The sequence below is a fragment of the Mercenaria mercenaria genome, chromosome 18 (assembly GCF_021730395.1).
Source record: "Mercenaria mercenaria strain notata chromosome 18, MADL_Memer_1, whole genome shotgun sequence".
Classification (NCBI taxonomy): domain Eukaryota; kingdom Metazoa; phylum Mollusca; class Bivalvia; order Venerida; family Veneridae; genus Mercenaria; species Mercenaria mercenaria.
This window is the reverse complement of record NC_069378.1, coordinates 41,226,707-41,248,948: the sequence shown is the minus strand read 5'-3', so window position 1 is coordinate 41,248,948 and position 22,242 is coordinate 41,226,707. Positions and strand designations below refer to the sequence as shown.

General features: G+C 33.9%; 1 protein-coding gene and 1 long non-coding RNA gene across 4 annotated transcripts in view; both read right to left on the bottom strand.

Moving 5' to 3' along the window:
• LOC123539518 (chitin synthase chs-2-like) overlaps window positions 1-22,242 on the bottom strand; it is a 42,482-nt gene that overhangs the window by 11,518 nt on the left and 8,722 nt on the right. For all 3 annotated transcript variants that reach the window (XM_053530770.1, XM_053530768.1, XM_053530769.1), the window contains exons 10-24: window positions 21,401-21,507; window positions 19,811-19,884; window positions 10,645-10,744; window positions 9,799-9,961; window positions 9,219-9,408; window positions 8,410-8,610; window positions 7,769-7,861; window positions 6,386-6,690; window positions 4,974-5,138; window positions 4,551-4,686; window positions 3,892-4,012; window positions 3,100-3,260; window positions 2,228-2,408; window positions 1,754-1,940; window positions 803-925 (exon numbers count right to left, since the gene is read on the bottom strand). In XM_053530770.1, coding sequence (XP_053386745.1) covers window positions 803-925; window positions 1,754-1,940; window positions 2,228-2,408; window positions 3,100-3,260; window positions 3,892-4,012; window positions 4,551-4,686; window positions 4,974-5,138; window positions 6,386-6,690; window positions 7,769-7,861; window positions 8,410-8,610; window positions 9,219-9,408; window positions 9,799-9,961; window positions 10,645-10,744; window positions 19,811-19,884; window positions 21,401-21,507 — 2,307 coding nt within the window. The remainder of the gene's footprint in view (window positions 1-802; window positions 926-1,753; window positions 1,941-2,227; window positions 2,409-3,099; window positions 3,261-3,891; window positions 4,013-4,550; window positions 4,687-4,973; window positions 5,139-6,385; window positions 6,691-7,768; window positions 7,862-8,409; window positions 8,611-9,218; window positions 9,409-9,798; window positions 9,962-10,644; window positions 10,745-19,810; window positions 19,885-21,400; window positions 21,508-22,242) is intronic.
• LOC123539520 (uncharacterized) lies at window positions 11,167-15,939 on the bottom strand. Its single transcript, XR_006683995.2, has 4 exons — window positions 14,210-15,939; window positions 13,721-13,942; window positions 12,949-13,179; window positions 11,167-12,389 (listed from the first exon to the last, which is right to left on the bottom strand). It is a non-coding gene; the product is annotated as an uncharacterized LOC123539520 (long non-coding RNA).

Sequence of the window (22,242 nt, the reverse complement as noted above, 5' to 3'; positions counted from 1 at the left end):
ACATTTTTATGTCTTAGAATTTTGGTTTTGGTCTATTTTCTTGAATTTTGGTGAAAAGAGTTTTACCTTAATGGTAGTTGAATGCTGTAGACGATAGCAAATATAGGCTGAGCATCGGAAAGCTGAGAGAGAGACCCAGTGTTTTTTAATCTACTGAGATAGTAGGAGAGTCCAGCTTGTATACGGTACAGCGTTATTAGCGAAGTACAGCCAAGCCATAGGAGATATACATATATGGTAGTTGAATGCTACATATGATAGCATGTAAACGCTGGCCATCCAGGAGTCAGGGTGATCATATAGAGTTGTAACTTCAATTAAGAGGACAGAGACTGAGCATCTATACGATAGTACTCGTATGTTGTTGATTCAAAAACATTGGCTGACAGGAACTTCAACTAAAAGACCAGTCAAGTATAGAGTCTCTAGCCTGTAGGAGTTTGAGCTAACTATTAGTAATTGAAGATTGTTAGTTTAAAACATTTGGTGATTAGCCTGATCCCTGACATTATCTAGCCCATAACTGAAATCATTTACGGACCATTGGTAAACGAATTATTTATGCAAGGTAGCCAGAGGAAAATTCTATATATGAGATACATGGTCTCACCAGCTATACGCTTAAACAAAGAAAATTCTACATCGTTTGTCAGCTAGTCTAAGACATAGTCACCTTAGCGATTGGATCCATTTCATTGTTAAAGACAATTAAGGCGTAACCACTTCCCTGGGTCATATAACTCGTATACTGACAGAGCTGGGCTACAAATGTGATGTATAAATATTTGTAACGCGTGATTACCTTTACAGTTTTAACTTGTTTCCTTCTATCCTGTCTCATTTCTCTTCTTTTCAAGCTGGTAATCGAACATATTTGTAGAAACGTTGACATTCGGTGAAAAATCATACACACAAACTGGATCATCTAAATAGAAATAGATCACTCTACGCCCTCTTGGTGATTTTATGATAACAATCATTCAATGATATTGAATCAAATATATCCAGATCCATTTGATAATTTCTTTTATTTTAAAACAACGTAGTCTGGGTTACGAAATCGAAAGGACAGGACTTTCAGAAACTAGCCTACTGACCATTTATACATGTGACCTATTTCAGGTGATCATTTTCACGAAAAAAGGCCTCTCTAGAATACTCAAATCAATATCAGATCATTTCTGTTATAGCTATGACTGTTCGCATCATGCAAATACAGCAATTGCTACCTAAAATTATACATAAACTATCATACAAGTTAGCTGAAGCCATCAGATATGATCCATTTGATGATATTAGTCATTAATTTTATATGATAATTTTGGAATAATTTTCGTTTGCGAATCAATTCTAAATGACTAATGTCTTGAATAAAGACGTCTACTTTGCATTTGCATCCTTCTTGATATTCAAAATTTTTTAAAGTATTTTTTTGTTCAGCTATTGAACTATTTTTCGACCCCACAAGTAATTGACATAAAGGATAGTATGACATCTTGATATAGCTCAATGCGGTCAAGATTTTCAAAATGCTTGGCTTTAGCCGACCGACCCTTGGGCGACCTATGGTTTTCCACTTCTTTTATTTTTTAACAAAGCACCGATAAACACCATAACGTTAAGGTGTAATGAATACATACTTCAATTAATTACAAACGAAGAGAAAGAATTAAGACGATAGGCTCCATAATAAACAATATGATCGGAAGGAGTAGATTTTTTTATTCTTTAGTCTAGGATGATAAATAATTACCAAAAGAATTCCAAAGATAGCTGTGAATGCCATACTGATTGGTTCAAACGATCCTCCATCAGTTCCATTTGAACACGGTAATTCTGTTGAAAGTGTACCTTCAGACTCTACATTGACTTGTTGTAAGCTGAATACGATGGTCACGAATAACGCATTTACCAACAGGAAAAACAGACACACTTTGTTTCTATATCAAATATAAAACAGTAGAAAATATTCTTATATAAGACGATTAAAATAATAATTCTGTCTATAGATGATTATTGCATAATGTTGTCTTTTTACAGCTGGTCGAATCAATAAAGAATTTTTCATTAGATATAAGTTGATTTGTTAAAGGTTATTAATGTGGGTTAACCATATATATTGCCATCATAACAAATTCGAAATCTTTCTTTAACTTTTTTACAATTTCGCATTTTTATCAACATAATGACTATATTGCATTAAGATATGTTATTCCATTTTGATTACCTGAGCTCTTTCAAATCTGACTGGATCTTCCTTTGTTTTTCCTTGTCTTCCGACAAAGGAGACAGATATTGTAAAATTAATTCCTCCCAAAACAGCGTCTCCTCATCACTTAGCTTCATCTTCTTCCAAGACATGTCGTCTTCATTATGGAAACTTTTCGAAGAAATCGTTTGATCTGCTCCTGTTAAAGTAAATACAAAAATCTTACTCAAAAACAGTATGTACGTAATACCCAGTAATTGAGGTGACAGCAGGTTTGCAAATACAGCTGACGGGATGAATCTGGATAACATTCAAGCAAGAACATTTTGACTCTCAGTTATACAGTCAGTTGCTGAATTTCAAAAACAATATTTAGGTCTTTAGATAAAATACATGACTGCAGGATTTCAGATGCAGCGTATGCCGGGTCCGTCAATCTGGATCCAAATTTAGTGTGTCTATCAATTATGCTGTCGTGCACGTTGAATTATAGATGTATACAGTAAGCCTCACGTGCCTTAGAGGAGTAATATTTAATTTAATAGATTATCATATTATTGGGTGAATAAAATAATCAACTGCATATATATGCAAAAGCATAAAAAAAGCAAAAATGCGGAACTACACGATTTAACACTCTTTAAATCATAAAATTCATAAATGTATGCAAGTGAAATTCCTAGAAGCAAACGAAATTATACCTACATAATAAAGATACTGTATAGCTTTATTATGCTATTTCATATTTACTACGATAAGAGTTTTGCAACAAACAGGTAATATAAGCAAGGCTAGGCAACTATGATTAAGATATAATTTTATGATGATGGAAGCAACAAATGATATTTGAGGATGCAAAGATAATATTAATCAATCTGCTTCTTTGGTACCAGTGTTACTATTGTTTCCATGTTCCTGCGTTTGTTGATCGGTTTTGGGCTGGTTTTCATCTTCTCTAACAGACGACTTTTCAAGTCCATCTAACCGGTTAAGTATAGCGTGAAATTTCGCATCATTTCTGTCCTGTCTGTCATCAGGACAACAAATGCACCTAATATAGTAAATTAAAGCTGTTTACAATATGACGTCGGTCGTTTTTTAAGTTGCTGATCAAATCAATAACTTACTGACTGCATTGTTCACATATTATATTAATATACCCAAACAAATATTTGACTAACCACAATGCCATATCAAAATTCCCTATATTGTTACAAAAAGATAATAAATACAATTACCTTGACTCACTCAAGTAAAAATATTTCGTTTTTAACATTTATTTCTTGTTGTTGTGCTCTTAGAAAATGGCAACGGTTTACATTTGGTTCGTAATATGACAACGGTATATCAATAAATGAACTCAGTCGCACAGTACTGCAAGGAATATGAGAAGGAACTACTAGATGAAATTACGTCAATAGGACAATTTGGCGATCACTCTTTTAAAAGATTTTCCCATTACAAATTTTCAAGACAATAATGAAAAAGGTATCTATAATGATGCCTCTGTCAATATACTTTATATGAAATTTTCCGAAATTGTGTTGGTCACTTGCCTTTCGTTTTAACAGTAAAAGACATAATTACAATAATCCCGTCGTTTTGGTCTTTATTTATTTGACTTTTGAATAAATTCTACTCTAAATAATCTTTCTAATTTGGTTATCTTCAACAATACTGACCTAAAGAGATTACCAAAAGAAAACATATATTCTGATTCCCGGGCTAATCCAAAATGTTCCGTGAAAAATTGCGCCATGCCTTTTGGTTCGGATGCTGATGACAATTCTGCTGACTCTTGTCCTGAAACGAAGCATAATGATATGTGTCAAATGGTGTTTTTGCTAACATTTGATAATCGTGTCTGAAGTAACTTAAAAACGGACATATAAAAGCAATAATAAATAACTTAAGTCTCTATTAAGATGTTTAGTTATTCTGAGGTTTACACATTTTTATAATCTGAGCTAAGGATATACAAGAGAAATGATAACCAAACCGGTATATAGTCTTTCTTTAAACTATAGTACACATCCAATCAAGTATAAAGTCTAGATTCTTGTATTAATTGCATTAGCATGTTTGCAGTAGTAAAACTGACTTCCTAACAAAAATGATCAGTGCAACGAATGCCGAATCACTTGCACAATATTGACTATTATTTAATTTATTCCATTTATACTTCGTCAAGTGTCGCAGATATCCAAACTATAAAGTTAACTTAGCTTAGAAATGACAGGTGTTGTCAAACATAAATACAGCATTTACTTTTAGATCTGATTTTTTTTTATTTCAGACACTTCGGTGTTATAAACACGTAACTTAAGTAACGGATTCATACCTGTGACTGGTTTTGGGGATTCCCGGGTGCCCCATGAAACGACATGTAGGTTGCAGAGTGAATATAACATTAACAGCATCGACATTGACGGAATAGCCAAGAAATACAGGAATCCATGTAGAATACACCAAAACTCCTAAATTATGGTTTGTTTTAGTTTAACGGTGTATAAACAAACAGGCAAACGCTCATAGAATTCTATCAGATTCATTTAACAAAGTTATTATCAATTAATCATTAATAAACTACTGCATTAGATAGTATGGTATGTATTAAACGGAGCCTCAGTACATACTCTTTTATCATAAACATAGATGAAATATACGAATTTCCGTTGTAAAATATAGAAATACTTCGTTATACTCAGACGTCTAAGGACTTAAATAAAAACAGATAAACTCAAGTAACTTTTCAAACAGGTACCTGGGGGTGAATAAAGGCTGCCAAGACAAACACTCCAACAACAAAACAAAGAAACACTGTTGTAACTGAACAGAATCCGTTGTCCGCAGCCTGTTTTAAAAGCCCAACGATCACCAACATCATCACCAGAGAGTAAATCGTTGATAGTATTGCTGCATATGCTAGCTGTTTATCATAGGTACAGTAATAAACACACAAGCATTAGAATTAACAAAATGTAGTAAGCAGAAAGTCTGTTAAGTACTGTAGTTTTATTTAGGACATGTCTTTATGTCGCGTTCGCATGCGCGCTGCGACTTTTGTAACACATTTCATTGTGTGATCCGGACGCAACTACATTAACGACAATACATGACAATATAGAGGAAGCGACTGAACGAAACATTGTATTGGCGTGAACCAAAAAAAAAGTTTCTTTCCTTGAATGGAACAAGAAAACAGCCCTTAATCAGGTAACAAAACATAATATTTAATGATGTCTGCATGAGTTCTTATATTGTACCTAATAAAGACTGATTTCTTGGGAATCATCTTGGACTTGGAAGAAACGTGCAAAATCAGTGTCTTATCATTCTTAGAACAAGGTGTTACCGAAAATTACGTAGACTTATAAAGTAGAAACTAGATAAAATACTTCTCTAGAATAAAACCATTTTTACCTGCCCCGCTTCATTTTTAGCTCGACTATTCGGAGAAAAGGGGAGCTATCCTACCCGCCCCGGCGTCGGCGTGAGCGTAAGCGTTAGCGTCACACAAATGTTAAAGTTTGCGTACCACCCAAAATATTTTCAAAGTCCATTGAGATATTGCTTTGATATTTTGCATACTTGTTTACTATCATGACCCCAGTCTGTAAAAAGGAGGAGGCAACTCTATCAAGCATTTTGACTGAATTATGGCCCCTTTTCGACTTAAAATATGCTTATTGTAATGTTAAAGTTTGCGTACCACCCCAAATATTTTCAAAGTCCATTGAGATATTGCTTTCATATTTTGCATACTTGTTTACCATCATGACCCCAATCTGTAAAAGGGAGGAGGCAACTCTATCAATCATTTTGACTAAATTATGGCCCCATTTCAACTTAGAATATGCATACTGTAATGTTAAAGTTTTACTCATAGCTTATATTATGCTATCAAGCGCTGAGAATAGTCGAGCGCGCTGTCCACTGATAGCTCTTGTTTTTTTTTTTCTTCTTCTTCTTTTTAGTTAAAATGACGACAGGAATAGTATTGTTCGAGACATTTTTTTTTGCTTGGTATATAACATATGAAATATATTTTGTACAATTTTCGAAGGAGTAAATTCTAAATAATATGATTGAAGAAAAGAAGTAAAGTCCACGTATCAGTGGATCACCCCTCTCATTATGGAATGTATTTTTATGTATTTTTATATCTTACTTTACCTGGACATTTGGCTTAGCCACAAAGCAGAACACAACAAATACAGCAACAGGTAGCACATTCAAAACCAAAGCCCAGTACAACGAAAGAGACGGATATGCCATATTCAAAGCTCCTGTTATCATCAAAAATATTGTTCCAGGCGTCAAGATTGATGATATCATCAAAAGCATTTGGTAAGCTACATAAATTACAGAGATATCATCGTTGTTCTTGGTGACATTTTTATAATCTAGTAAAAGATCGAGAATATTAGCCATTGTTGAAGGTGTCCAACGTCGTCGCTGGTTGTAGAACTCATAGAATCCTAAACAAGAATATTTAACATTAAATATATATAAATATATTAAAATATGTGGGTTTTGATATATGTTGTGCAGCACAAATCGCATATTGTTTAAATTTCAAGAATATTAATGCGCAAATCGCCTTTTTTAAGAAGAATATATGTTTTTGTCTGTACTGCTTGGTACATTGCTATAATGAGTTTTGTTTTGATGGCGATTTTTTCCTTGAAGTTTTCCTGATCTTTAATAATCTATATTGCGAACTTGTATCCTCGCAGATCTTACGTATGGGAAAAATAACTTTTATGTCTTTAGTTCATATCCCTTGATGCACATTATATCTAAAAATTCTGATTATGTTCTCGCGATCATGATAACCATCAAAGGAAGAATATAGCTGGTCCCTTTCACATCTCACTCATAATTTTTGGAAGGCAAAAATATTTCGCCGAGTTGCCTTATTAAATTCAATTAATTGGTCCAGGGAGCGGTGGTTTAGTGGATACGGTGTCGGCCGCTCAATTCAGGGGCCGTGGGTTCGAGCCCCACTGGGGTCACGACCATGACTTCTCATATGACACCAGTACCGGTTTTTCCAGGAAGCGGACTCGACAGTGGTTCAAATAAGCTTGAAACTTTCATCACAATCGAGCTAAAACAATTTAGTATAAAATAAACTAATTGGTCCAAATCTGAGTATTGTGTCAAACAGTGCAAACAACGTTTTAGCGCACAGAAATTGTTTGGAAACTTCGTTTGACTCACATCTAAAAGTAAACTAATTTAAGACCAACTTTTATACAAATACATGTATGAGCTTATAATGTTTATTTTAAGTAATTCTGGGAAATTTAAAAAGCACCATCGTTAACCAAGAGATCGCAAAACAGTTAAATAAACAACATATATTTCAACTAAGTTAGATATAGGGCTTTGCAGTCAAGACATTGTTATGATTTATTTTAATTAAAATTCAACAATGCAATATTTAAAATGATCTGACTTTTAATTAACCAACGCAATCGAAACATAGTACAAAGGCATAGGTAACCAAAATCGATAGATTGGTAAATTGTATTATTTTTTACTATAAGTTACCTTCTGGAGCAAAAGTGTACGCATCTGAAGCTGCGCAGTATTCAACTCTAAAACCTCTCTGAAGAAGTAATGTACATAGCCACCTGTCTTCACCTGAATCATATTTAAGTCATTCTACCGTGTGACGAATAATTATGTTCAAACAAAGCAGTGAAATGGGCAGTTAACCTAGTGTTTCTCGATTCTGTATCAGTACAAACCTGTTCTTCACAAGTAACTACCAACTTCCCCACATGAATCAGAGGTGGAAGACGAATGATATCAGGCATAATGTCTTTCATCAAATTGTCACGGAGAACAAACGCCGCGCTCGGGGATCAAACTTGATCCGAAAGATCTACGCCTTCTTTCATTCTGTCATTTTAATACATACTGATTTAACAAAATCGTAATTTAGTACATCCTGTTAAATTTTTAATTCAATGAATGATAATGAGGTACTTATTCAGAGTATTGCCTTCACTTATTACCATTATTCTCAACAGTTGTAGCCTTAAGATTAGACTGAATTATTCTATAACTTCTCGTAAATCCGGTGCACAGTTCAACATAAATATTCAAAAAGTCGAAATCCCGATGATTTTTGAAAAAAAAGTACAATTGTAAGTTACACATTCAAACCGATGGAAACTGATTTATACCTTGATCATATTGGATATAATGTCTGGCATCTGTAGGTGCTGTAGTATATCGTTTCAGAACTTTATTTTCAGTTAGATGTGAAGCCCTAAAGAGGCTGAAACAACCAGGACTGCACAGCACGCATCCTATGGTATGTTCCGTGGCCTTTTGTAGCCAGTGGCTGACAGCGTATTCAAACTTTTGGTACCAGACCATAGGACCTTTTAATATTAAGTAATTATAATAAAATTTGTGAAACTATCATTTGGAAATATAGTACTAACCAAGCAAAATAATAGCAGACCAGCTTAAACTGAGTTTGTTCATCAGAATTTATGAAATGTGCAAAACCCAAGACGCCCCATACCACCGGCTTAGGTAGAGTACTGTCATAATAAAGCTAAATGTTCTCCATGATCTCATTGACTCGAAAATATAACAACACTGAGTGAAAGCACGGTGTAAGGTACTTACATATGAAAGGGGCATATGTTTTCTAAAATCTTTATAACCTATTAAACTGCGAAAAATGTTTATTTTGTTTAGTTTATGGTTATTCAATCAGCAACTTGCTACATGTGTCATCGATATTTATATACTTGATATTCTAGTAAGACTTTCATACCAAATCCAACATATTTTATATTTATCACATGTCATTAAATTTCAACAAGTGTGAACAAGCAAGCACATATATGTACTTGCTTGTATAGCATGAGTTAGGTAAACACTAACACTTACGTGTCGGTGCGACGTTAAATCCAACAAAATAAATAAATACTAACACTTATATTACCTACTTCAAGGTGAAAAAGCAAAGCAGCCTCACCAGTTCCAACCGGAAGTATTCTTCCACAAGCAGCTGCAACATTGCGATTACGCTTCATTCTATCAATAAGAAGACTCAAAGCAGTAGGCTTGAAGTCGACATCTCCATCCAAAGCAAGAATGAAAGTATTTTCAGCTGATTCTTTGTTTCTAATCATCTTGTATGAAAGCAGGTAGTACATGTACATTACCTGAATAAAATGTAAGTATGTATGTTCACGTACATGCCATCAAAACAGAACATAAACAAAAGTGGGATCTAATAAAAAAATACTGACATCAAACAAGACTAGGTAAAGTATTTTTTATGTCTACTGAAACAAAATTACAAACACCCATTCCTGTATAAGCATGTTTATTAATTTTAGAGGACAATGATATCGATTCCAATTTTCATGGATATGACAGAAAACCCTTAAAGCAAATTTTGCATTGCACAATATATTTTGTCTCTAAAATTTATGCTAAATTGATAAGAAGGATTTTGGTTTAATTGTAAAGTAAAATTCGAGTACAAAAAAAAGGAAAAGCTTACGCTATATTCTCTGGTTAAAACTGAAAGTAATGTATTCAAATATTACTTGACTCCAACGCTTCCTCTGTCGGATTTTTTCTTTATCTTTCAAGTGTATTATCAGCCGATTATTGTCACACGGAAACTTCCACTTTATTCTACCTCCATATGGTGTTTTGCATTTTGATACAGGATACTTTTTCATTTTTCTGTTTGAACCATACTGATATCTGCATTCAAAAACAAAGTCATTCAAATTTGTTATTTTGGGTTTTAACTCATAAAGGCTGAGTTTATGGAGATAAAGTCACAGCAGTCGCAACGCTGTCATAGTTGTTACACTCAACGTTCTCACCACGAACGATATACGAAAACGAAGCATACGATAACCGATCGATGAACTTTTCAAGCACGATAGTAGATGTACGATACATGATATACGGGGAGTATTGTACGAACGTGTACACGTTTCATTTGTGATATTTATATATATAAGTAGCTCGTGGTCGTGAATACAGACCAGCGCAGAAAACCCATACTACGCCATCACAGAACGATTTTCAAAGTGGCGACGAGTCGGCCATTTGCCGTTTAGGAACTTCGCCTTCTAAATTAAACGATTTATGTTAGTCTTTCCTCGGATCGACTCGAAGCGAAATGCACCCATATATTTGATTTTACTGTTTTCGAGGCACAAACCGGATTTTTGTGGAGTGAACTCGAGACGACATGATAATTTATAATACATATGTAAGGTTTTTGAATAACTTGATGCAACAACATAATCATTCAGTAAGCGTATTCGAGTCTTAAAAAGCTTGGTGTCTTCTTAACCCGAAGCTATTAAATTGTTAACATTATAGGATCCCTTTGATATGGTGTTTATATGTATAAAAACTAAAATGAATCTTACTCGTAGACAACACCAATAGTTTTGATAAGGTCCTTTACGTAACTGTTCTCCCGGCTTGTACCGTCTTTAGTCTCAAATGCATCATCAAACAGTATGTGTGCTGTAAATTAAGTGACATATTGAAATCGTCAATTCCTCAGTAGTCATAAACATCGACATCATTTTTATCTATGCAAAGAACTTTGTATGCTTATACGTTTTGGCAATAGCAATGCTATATTTCTATATGCCACTAGTATTAGCAAACTAGTTTCCGCTTCTTCCAACGTACAACTGTTTTATTTGTTGATATACGCCTGTAATGATTTCAATATAAGTTGTAAGCAATGTCTATATTTCAAGAGTGAGGCATAGTAAATGAACCATACGAAATATTTCTACGAAAGTAATACAGTTCAAAGGTGTTTATCATCGCTATGTAAAAATAAAAATATAACTAAGGATAGCATTTTGTTATTTTCTGGGGTGTGTGGGGTGGGGGGGGGGGGGGGGGGGGGAGGGCAAATAAGAATAAAAATAAAAATCACAATTTTGAGCTGATTAAAAAGATAGAAATAAAACAACAAAAAGGGTTTGGGTTTTTTTTTTGTAAATCATAGACAATAAAGATTTTGATCATAAATAAACTATTCTGAACTATCAGGTACCATATCACATTTAGTAAAGTGTTAGTTTAATGTGTAACTTGTATGCACGATGCTTTTTATTTGTATAGAAATAAAATAGAGACTAAACACGCCTGGTGTATAGTGTAGCGTAGTGTAGTGTTATTTAGCTATTTAATATGTACTCGCACCTACTAACACCTAGACAGTCCCAAGCCTACAAAGGGTGAGGGGTCTCCAGTTTTTCACAATTGATTTTTTCACAATAATTTCACAGATAAAAACTTTGATTTCATTAATGAAATAGATTTCACACATCTTCAGTTTTTCAACATAAAATTTCACTATTAAAGTGTACCTAACACACTGATTCTATAAAACATATTAAAGTTCCAAAAGTAACATCTTCAGTTTTTCAACATTTAATTTTACTATTAAAGTGCACTTTTTACACTTATTCTGGAAAACATATTACAGACTCACAAACATGAAAAAGTAACATCGTCAGTTTTAACATAAATTTCACTTCTACCACTTCACACTGTGTTTCTGTCTAAACATAATTTGACACTGAATCTGTAAAACATAAGGCTCACAACGTAACATCTTCATTTTTCAACATTTAAATTTCAATTCTACCACTTCACACTGTGTTTCTGTCTAAACATTATATGACACTGATTCTGTAAAACATAAGGCTCACAACGAAACATCTTCATTTTTCAACATTTAAATTTCACTTCTACCACTTCACACTGTGTTTCTGTCTAAACTTTATCTGACAATGATTCTGTAAAACATTGGGCTCAAAATGTAATATCTTTAGTTTTTCAACATTTAAATTGACACTATAAAACTGTACAACTTCACAATGAGCACGCAAAAGATTCTGCCGAACAGCATCACAAAAAATGTCTTGAGTCTCATTTATAAGACATTAAGTTTCACTGAAGTGCATGATATCAAATTGTCACTTTCGCTTTTTTGTTTTAATTGCATTTCTGGTTTTCACAGGCTCAACTGCCTTACATGCAGCACAAATAGGCCACACAATTCCATATTGTTTCTGAAGTCTTTTGATCTCGCAGTTGTCAACTTCACCACAGTAGAAGCATACATCATCAAACTGCACTGTCTTTCCTGTTTAAGAGATTTTTATTAATAGAAACTACATGTTACGTATTAAACTAATGGACCAGAACTATTAAGATGTGTGTTTTATTTTCAGTTGTTTGCTTTTGATTTCTTACAGTTGAACTCCTTTTAAGAATCGATGCTTTCAAATATTAAATGAAGCAAGCTAACTGGTGGCTGAGTGAAGATAGGTGGTTCTTATCTGGTGTCTGAAGAAATATCTGGAGGAAACCCGATCTTCCTCAATAATTATGACTGGAAAACTGCCATAACTTAAATGGCTATGCCTCAAAGTTTATGTCATTTTTTTTTCATTGAGAAAGCAATATCAAATGTAAGCAAATGCAAATATTAAATAGTAATTCTAATGTCTTCCTCTACATTATGCCATAGTTTTGTGTTCTTGACAGTAGTTTGTAGTAGAAGTTTGAACAAAATCAAATCAAGATGCTGCTGACAGGCAAATGGATAACATCCACTTTAAATAAATTCCCATGTTTGCAGCACTACTATACCATTAGCTTTGTAAAACATAAATGGTTAAAAGGTTGAAAGAAAAATATACCTGCATAATAGGATGCCTCTATTGGAGAACTGCATGTAAGACCCTCTTTAACAATAATCTTATCTTTGTAGATTCCAGCATGAAATAGGGGATCATCACATATGTAGATCAACTCCTCCTCTACTCGAGTTACTGAATGAGATTCAGATGCTGACGGTTCTGCTGCACTATACAGAACCCTAGTTTTACTACAGTCTTTTCACGTATTACTAACAAATCCTCTCACTCTTCCTGAAAGCATGTGTTAAATATTGTTTGAAACGTGTATTGCGATAAATTACTCAAAGCTCACAAGTATAAAGTAAACATTTTAAATATTTTCTAAGCATTTTAAAGCAAGTTATTCTTTGCCAATACTGTTTAAAAGCCTGACAAATATATTCGACATATTTTAAAGGCTCATAATTCCTTTGTTCATAATGTGGTTGCAATATTATTTATTACGAACACAAAATATTTTAATTTCATGTCAAATCATATTTTCATTAATTGCTTTCTTTAATTCTTGCCAGAAGTTTGAATATTGATTAACATAGTATAATATTTTATTGATGAACTATTTATGAGTACCCCCCATTACAGCTCTAACTCACCGTATATGTTCATGTGCAGTATTTCAAGTAGTGCCTTTCTAAATCATCATAACATCTTTTTTGACAGCTTTATCATTTGTTTTTAATATAAAATCTAAAGCCTTACGGAACCTTAAATAATATTGGATAAAATACCTTAACCAAATTTAATTGTACTCATTTTTTAAGTAGAAACTAACCAACAACCAACTTGAAAATGTTCTCGAACTGCTATTCCCTATCAGACTTCTGTTCCTTTTCTTAAGCGCTCGGACGGACAGAGTCGTTTGTTTTAGTGCCATAAATTTGGTCAAACTCAACATCTGGATCAGGGACAAAGTGAAGGTCCTTGAACAAGTTGTCTTGAATTCTTGGTGGATTGATTACACAATACCCACAGGTCTCGGATGAACATTTTTCAGCTGTGGAGACAAGAAACAAATCATTCCAATCAAGACTAATAGAACTCTTTAGAGCAGACCTTGAAATCAGCTTTTAATAGATAACAAGTTAAAGTTTGTGGTTCGGTTTAAATATCATGTGAACATGATCTGTTTCAAAGTTTTCTTAATCATTGAAGTGTTAGCAAACAAAATGAAAACGAGAGCTTACTTTGGAAGTATTTGATACTTTAAAATAGATTTGACAAAAAATCAGAATATTAAGAACTCTTCCTATGTAGCACTTACTGTAAAGCTGGACTCTTGGATGTACCTTAAACTGATGGTACTCATTGAGAATTTTTACACCTGAAACATATAGTGTCTCTTTCTTCCATGGCTGACTAGAAATGCCTGTAGTAATGGTGATTTCCAAGTTTTGTTATCTTTCAGTCTCACTGACGGATCAATGGCTATATTGAGGTTGCTCAAATCTTGAATTTATTCAGTTGCTGCAGAAATGTGGACCAAGATATGCTCTCCAGTCCATCTTAATTTCCGAAAGCGTCCTTTTATTAGGGAAAGGGTTGACTCCATGGAGGATATAACGGCTTGTTTTCATGCGGGGTTTCTCACACCAGCATTTCTTATTGCTTTTAGGGAGTTTATGACTTTGCCTGCAATTCAAACTCAGCATTCATTTTAGACCTCTCCAGTGAGACATTTTGCAAAGCTAAGTCAAGTGTGCTCATCACAGGCTTGGCCGGGTTATGATAGCTCTGTGCAGGAGCAATCCTGACTGCAACAATCATATCCAAATCTAGAACAATGAACTACAAGAGACTGCACAACTATACTTATTGGTATGTAGTTCTGTGATCTGGACCACTATCTGTGTATCTACATATAATTGGGAGGTTTGAATTGACATCATTGTCACTGTAATGTCTCCTTATAATCTTCGCAGTCTCTGTACTATGCTAAAGAGTTGATGAAGCTTCGAACACTTTATCTTTCACTGAATTTAAAGTCCTTCTGTAAAAGCTATCACACACTGACTCTTCGATGTCAACGTGAAAACAAACTGAAGGTACAACGTCAGCCAAATGGAAGTCATGTTCCAAAGCAACTATCTTACCATCATTTGCAACAAAACCAACATGATAAGATCGGACCCCTGTAGACACAGGGTGGCCTGGTTCGCCCACATGTACGTTAGCCTTGTCATCTAGACATTCCTGTATAATTTGCAGCTAATTTCTGGTATGGGTTTCTTGGTTGAAAATTCAGCCTTATCCAGGAAAGAGATGGGGATGGAGTACCTGGTGGTAACTTCTCTAATACTTTATCTCTCAAGTCTTCAACAGATATCGCGAAAGGGAGATACTGTATATTACTTAGTCTTCTCGCATGAACAGTTGTATTTTCTTCCAATAGTTTACAAAGACCATCTCAAAAAGGTTTATTCTTGGAATCACTTGGCCTTCCATTGTACGTCCTAAGATTAAACATAAGTTTACAGTCCTCTGTTATAAGCAAGTACTTCACAAGTCTGTCATCAATAGCATCTTCTTGACCATCATTTGGTGTATACTCAAAGGGCTTTTGTAAGAAACTGATACATGTTTCTCTATATAGCTGGTTGCAATTTGAAGTTTTTGGTGTATTTTTCAACAAAGTATCTCCTCATTCTTCTTGTGGAGAATGTCATGATACTGTCTCTAACCAAAATGATAATTCTTACATTTTCACTGGGCTTCCAGTCTTCTAGTATGGCTTTTATCTTCCAAATTATGATTACATTACCAAGGTTACTACCATATGTGTATGTATAAAGTTTAACACTACAAGATACCGATAAATTGTTGAGCCATATTTTTCTATCCTCCTTATCTGAAGACTAAAACTTGACAAGGTCAACCATCTGGTATATTGTACATTCATTTAATACCCTATCTAATGCCCTATACTGCCTATCAGTATCCTCCCCAGCTTCAATTGTCTTCAATGTCCAATTGTCGTGGAAACCTCTAATTGGTTCCGACTTACCATGATTTTCCTTGGCGTTTTTTCATTCCAGTCAAAATATGAGATATTTGCGTACGTCCACCACCAGAGCATCAACAATGTTCTGGAGTTCTGCAATATGTAAAGACTTTTAAAATGCAACATTAAATATTTATTCATTCAATTAAGAATATTACATTGTATGTACCACACTTAAAATACTTCTACCATTCATTCAAGTATTTTCTATGACATATGCAATGTTTTGCTTGCAAAGCTGTCAATTTGTTTTTTTTTAAAAAACATGAATAAATGGTTTCGGAAACATGACAGATGTGACATCCTATTACAACAGTCTCCAGATCAAGTTTCAAAACAGAAATATTGAATTCTATCATTTCTATAGGGGTATCATGTACAGCTATACTTCTATATAACATCACATCACTATTGCATGGATTATACTTTATACTGCATTCTTAATATGTTAGATATTAATAAAAAAAATATTATTAAAGATACATTTTATTAGAAACTTTATGTACCCATTTAATACTGATCATTCATAAAGAAGTAGATAGTTACATATCTACCATGTGGAAAAACCAGTATGTTCTTGATCTGTTAGTTTGACCTCAGCAATAAATCAATAGCAACAACTTATTTTTTCTACTGATATTATATTTTTACCTGTCTGCTCTTTGAGATGTCTGTACCCAGTTAAATGTTTCAAATCATCCAGTATTTTAATGTCCCTCTGCTGAAGTCTGTCCGTTCCAAACGGGTTCATATACCGGATGAAATCTGTTAAGGAACTGGCAACGTATTTGTGTTTGCTTGATGGGTAGTAAACCCCAGGAATTCTCTTTCAACCAACCGACAACTTCATTAAACAATTTATCCTTCTGATTACGTCCCTGTTTAAAGATATTTCATGACATAAATAAATCCAAAAATTACAAGTACATTTATGTTTTCCAATCGATATCAACTCTATCATTAAAAAGCTGTTCTATCTTTATACTGGTAGCTGTCTTCTTTTTGTCAAACAGGTGAGTATGTCAAAGACAAAATTTTAAATGAGTGGGACGAGCCAGCTATATATACATCTTAGTTGAGTATAAATCACTGATTCAATCTTCTGGCTTTGCATTAAAATCGGACAATGAAAATTTTAAGAGATGGATTATAGAAATAAAGCGGACACAGACAGATGCTGAAAGCAAACCTAATATAAACTGAATAAACTATGGGTTTACTAACCGTAAAGTGGGATAATAATCATATTCTCTTGAAGCAATCATCAAAACGTCAAATACATTATTATTTTCATCTTTCTCTCCTTGTACATCATGGTCTGTCGCTAATTATTTCACCTTAACAGTCCTGCATCTGTTCAGAAAAAAAATGAATAATTTACCGAAAATTTCTCTTCTCTAGAAAATCGATATAATAAACAGTTGCTATAAAATTTATAATAAAAGATGGATTAGATGTACCTCATATCCTGTATGTAATTTTAATTCAGAAGGAAAACACGTTGGTCAAGCCTTGCCTACACTAAATACAGTTTCCATTTGAAATTTTACCAGCACTTAAGTCACGAAAGTGTCTGAGTACGGATCTCTTCGACAAGCCTGTATTTTTAAGGGATTGTCTAGGAGTACAGACATCATTTTACCGGATTTTGCATGTTATTTACTCATAACCTTTAATTTTGTTGCAAATAAAATATCATTTAAGATTAATTAATATTCACCTGAAACTTGAATCAAAACATTTCATAGGTATCAGCCTTCTTAAATGTTTACATGTTCCATAAAAATGTGCACCAAATACACTATACAATATTTTTCTTCAAGCACGGATCTGTACTCCTGGACATATCCGAAAGATAATGCATTCTTCTATCATAAATATATTATATTTTACCTCATTAAACACGCTCTTATTAAGAACAATGAAAGTAAAAGAAAAAAAACAACAACAAACCCAAAACTTTTCAGGATGTAAATCTTTGTGCTGGCAGCTACGGCAGATTCGTCCGCATATACATTTGTGACCAGTATGTTTTCCGGGATTAGGCTGTTAACAATGTCAGTAACACATGTTTCCAGATTTAACCGTTGAATAAATGAATCCTCATTACGTCTTGTAATATAATTAACAATTTTCAGTTTGAAATAATCATGCGTTTCCTTTTCTTACGCCATTTTCAGCGAAATTTGTATCCAGGCTTCGAAAATACATTTCTAGTAAAATCAATACAGGTACCCGGAACCGGTATAGTAAGCGTCTATTGAGTGCAATTAACAAATGGCTCTATAAACCATACTGTAAAAAAATATTTTTGACTTTCATGAAAATACGGAGTCGGCGGATAAAATGAAAATTAATAAAAGTACAGAAAATGATTTTCATTTTTATTTGCTTTTATCAAACATTACAGTCGTCACTCCCGTAAATAGAAAAATAAAAAAAAATGCTGGCCTTAAGTTTTTAATGACATTGAGACGAGTTAAATGGTTTGTTTTTGATTGCCTTAAGTAAAACTGACAACATTTCGCCCTTAGTTAGGTCAACCAAGTTGTAATGTATTACAAGATTAATATACTCATTTTATTTTCTATCTAAGCTTTTAAAATCTCAACCACATTTGATTCTAGATTCTATTTACATATTACTAAAACTGATTTGGCAACCCGTGTCCTCACTGATTGTGCACTTAAAAACGGACGGAATTTTATACTGTCAGTTTATTCTTCATTTGTATAATGGATAATGTTTGCATAATATAGATTTTATAAAAACAGAAAAATAACGTTATGAGATGTTATAACGTCCAAAGCAATAAAACAATCGGCATGGGGAACCCATCTACTGACCATCTTTCAGAAGTGCATTATTTTCTTGTTTCGTACCAATAGTTTCACAAATATCAAATGCCAAACCCTTTTTAGGACGTCCAAACATCTCAAATGTCGGAAAGGTGCCAAGGCAGCTAATATTTAACCAACTAAGACATATATCATAAACCGGTTTAAACTCCCTTGTGGTGGTTTTGCCACTGACCGTTCCAAGGCAGTGCCCCACTGTGTTCCTGTATTTGTTTGTTTTGTCCTTGTGTGTGTGTGTGTGTGTTTGCGTGTGTGCGTGCGTGCGTGTGCGCGTGCCTGTGTGTGTTGATCGTGTACGCCATTGGGGAGGCTGCGTTTTTGGAACGTGGATTTCCCTGTTGGATGTTCTTCCCTGTTTTTATATCCGAATGTATAAAACATTATAATTTTCAAAAACAAATTATGAAGGGAGACTTACTGTATGATCTAAGATCCATGCATGATCATTAAAATACATTAAACGTATGCAGCTTTGATGTTTAAATAGCATGACATTATTGAATATAGTTGTTTCTACTCTGGTTCATTTTTACAGTTCGGTTCATTCTACTATGTATATGAATGTAAAAATCTGTGCCGAAGCAAGTTAATTATAAAGAAAAAATAAATAACATTACATGGTTTATTTAAAATATTTGCCAACCGGTTTCGTTTATTTACTCATTGGGGCAAATAATACAATATGATGTCATAAAATGTGTAATTACATGTACTAAGCAACGTCATTTTATTCTCATGTTTACCCAAAGTAAATATTGTGACGGCATCAATTTTGATAAACGATGCAGCATAAGGTGATAAATAATTTTATAATGTATCACTTTTTGGAGTTTTAACCAAATTTATGCATTTACCTCTTCTCGTTTTAAGCTTATTGCTCTGAGAAAATAGCAGTAGTGTGCAATATATTTCGAAATATTACAGGGGTACATTTATAACACAGCTGTCCTAACAGTAAACCGTAAAAAATGAGACATTACGCTAACATTTCAGTGATAAGTATTACCTTCAAACTTGAAGCGATCCGAGTCTGGGTACATTTTCTCTTCGCACCAAAGTTCATGAACTTCTTCGTCTAATCTAAATGTTAAGGAAAACATCGAGATAATGGAATTCATATTGAAATACCAACCGACTTATCTTATATTGATGTTAAAACTAGCATGTTTCAAATTTTAAAATAGGTCAAATAAAATTTTAACATTAGATGTTTGTACGTAAACGTCTATGATACATATACAGTGCTGCCTCACTACAACAACGCCCTTTGGTAGACGGAAAAATTGGTTGTTGACCGAAGGGAGTTGTTGTAGAGATGTAAAATAAATAGAACAATAAGCATATTTTAGAGAAGGTAGTAAGTATTGTTGCAAGGAGGGAATTGTTGTTCAGAGGGCCGCTGTAGAGAGAGAATATTGTATGTATATAATTATTCACAACTGAAATCTGAAGTATCAACAATTCCTCGATTAACAGAAGCCGGGCAAAATGAATCCATAGGAATGCTGCAAGGGAAAAATCCTGTAAATGACGTTAGTAGGACGCTTGGTTGATATCAGAGTATGAACACCGTATGAACTCACGTATGTGTAGTCTTTCTGGGTCAGATAGACCATAGCAGTACGTTGACGTCTATACTAGGTAAGGTTTATTCGCAAACTATACCAACCAGTCCGTCAGACATGTTTTCACGTTGGACACTTATACACCATCATTTGCGTCGTCGGGATTTGGACATGGTCATGTTTTCCGATGAAACTGCGTTCAGGGGCACAATGACCGCCTAGTAAATACAGCTGTAGAGGCGAATGGTTTGCAGCGGCTTTTGCTAGAAGCACCGGATTAAAGGGGGTAGGGTAATTTTCTTAAGTGATATCCTATGTCGAAAAGTACTTGAGGCCTGTAAATGACATTTTCAATGCTGAAGCCATTCAACTGAAGCAATGTTATGCCCTTGTTGTTTAATATGATGCCCATCCACGTGTAGCTTGACACACAAATATCAAATACCAATCACTTTTAGGACGTCCAAACATCTCAAATGCCGGAAACGTGCCCAAGCAGCTAATATTTAACCAATTGAGACATATATCATAAACCGGTTTAAACTCCCCAGTGGTGGTTTTGCCACTGTCCGTTCTAAGGCAGTGCCCCACTGTTTTTTTTTTTTTTTTTTTTTTGGGGGGGGGGGGGGGGGGGCGGTTTCTATGATGCTCATCCACATGTAGCTTGACACACGGGTAATCATGTAACTGTCAACGCACTTGCTCAAATGAACTTCTTCAATGTGTTAGCCGTCATATTATAAACATCATCTAAAGGTACGTAAATTCACCGAGAAGGCTGACTTTAGCATTAATAAATATTAAAGGCATACACTGAAAGTCAGATAATCGATGAAACAAAAACAGTATTATTATGATTATTAAGAATTCAAATTTAATTTAACTTCCTTGATCAGTTAAATATTAAATAATTATCCATAGAAAGTGAGCAAACGTTCATGTACATACAAGATATTGCATAGGTTTTCTTTTTGGTTCAGTATAGTTTCTGAGGGATTTATATACATAATTATAACAAGCAACAGTTTTACCTAAATAAAGATTTCAGTAACTGTGTCATTTCGTTGACCGTCTCGTGCCACATTGTGGCGCATACATATATCTTTGTTGTCTGTCCTTTACCAGCGTTTTGTTTATCCTGAAACAGCGTTATACAACATATATCTTATAAAGGTATTCAGGTACTAGATAACCCATTGATTTATTTCATATCTGGCTTGAATGAGGCGATAACACAAATAATAGTCATCTTCATGTTAAAAACCTATACCATATTGCTAGTTTTGATTTTTTTCAAGATATAAAAGATCATAGATTTGTGCGATTTTGGCCTGATTTGTTCATGCACATTTTGTGGCTGGAAATTCAAAATAAATTACTACATTTACTTCGTAATTAAATATAAGAGCCGTATTGCATATGCAATATGATGATATTAATATTACACAAAATGTTTGAGAGATCACTAACGTAAATTTATAAAAAGAAATCAAAAAACCATTATCTAAAAACAAGTTTTAATTTCATAGTACTGACGTACGAATGACTATACATTCGAAAAACGGTTAAATCCTGACCATGTTAAAAAAGAACCTGAACTGATACAGCACATGTTAATTAATGTTGCAGAAAGGTTTCATGATTCTATTGATTTGTGAAGAAATTAGTGTGTGATTTGGGTATTAGAGTAAATACATGGAAACTTTTATCTAGATAAATAATGTAGAACAGTAATTGAGACTTTAACAGTTATGTTGTGTAATACTAATCGAAGAAAGTACATTTTGAAAGTAGTTTCAGATGTAGCTAATAACGGCAGAGGTTGCTGGCGCCATAAATCCATGTTTTTCTTCTACATATAGTTTGAATGGAT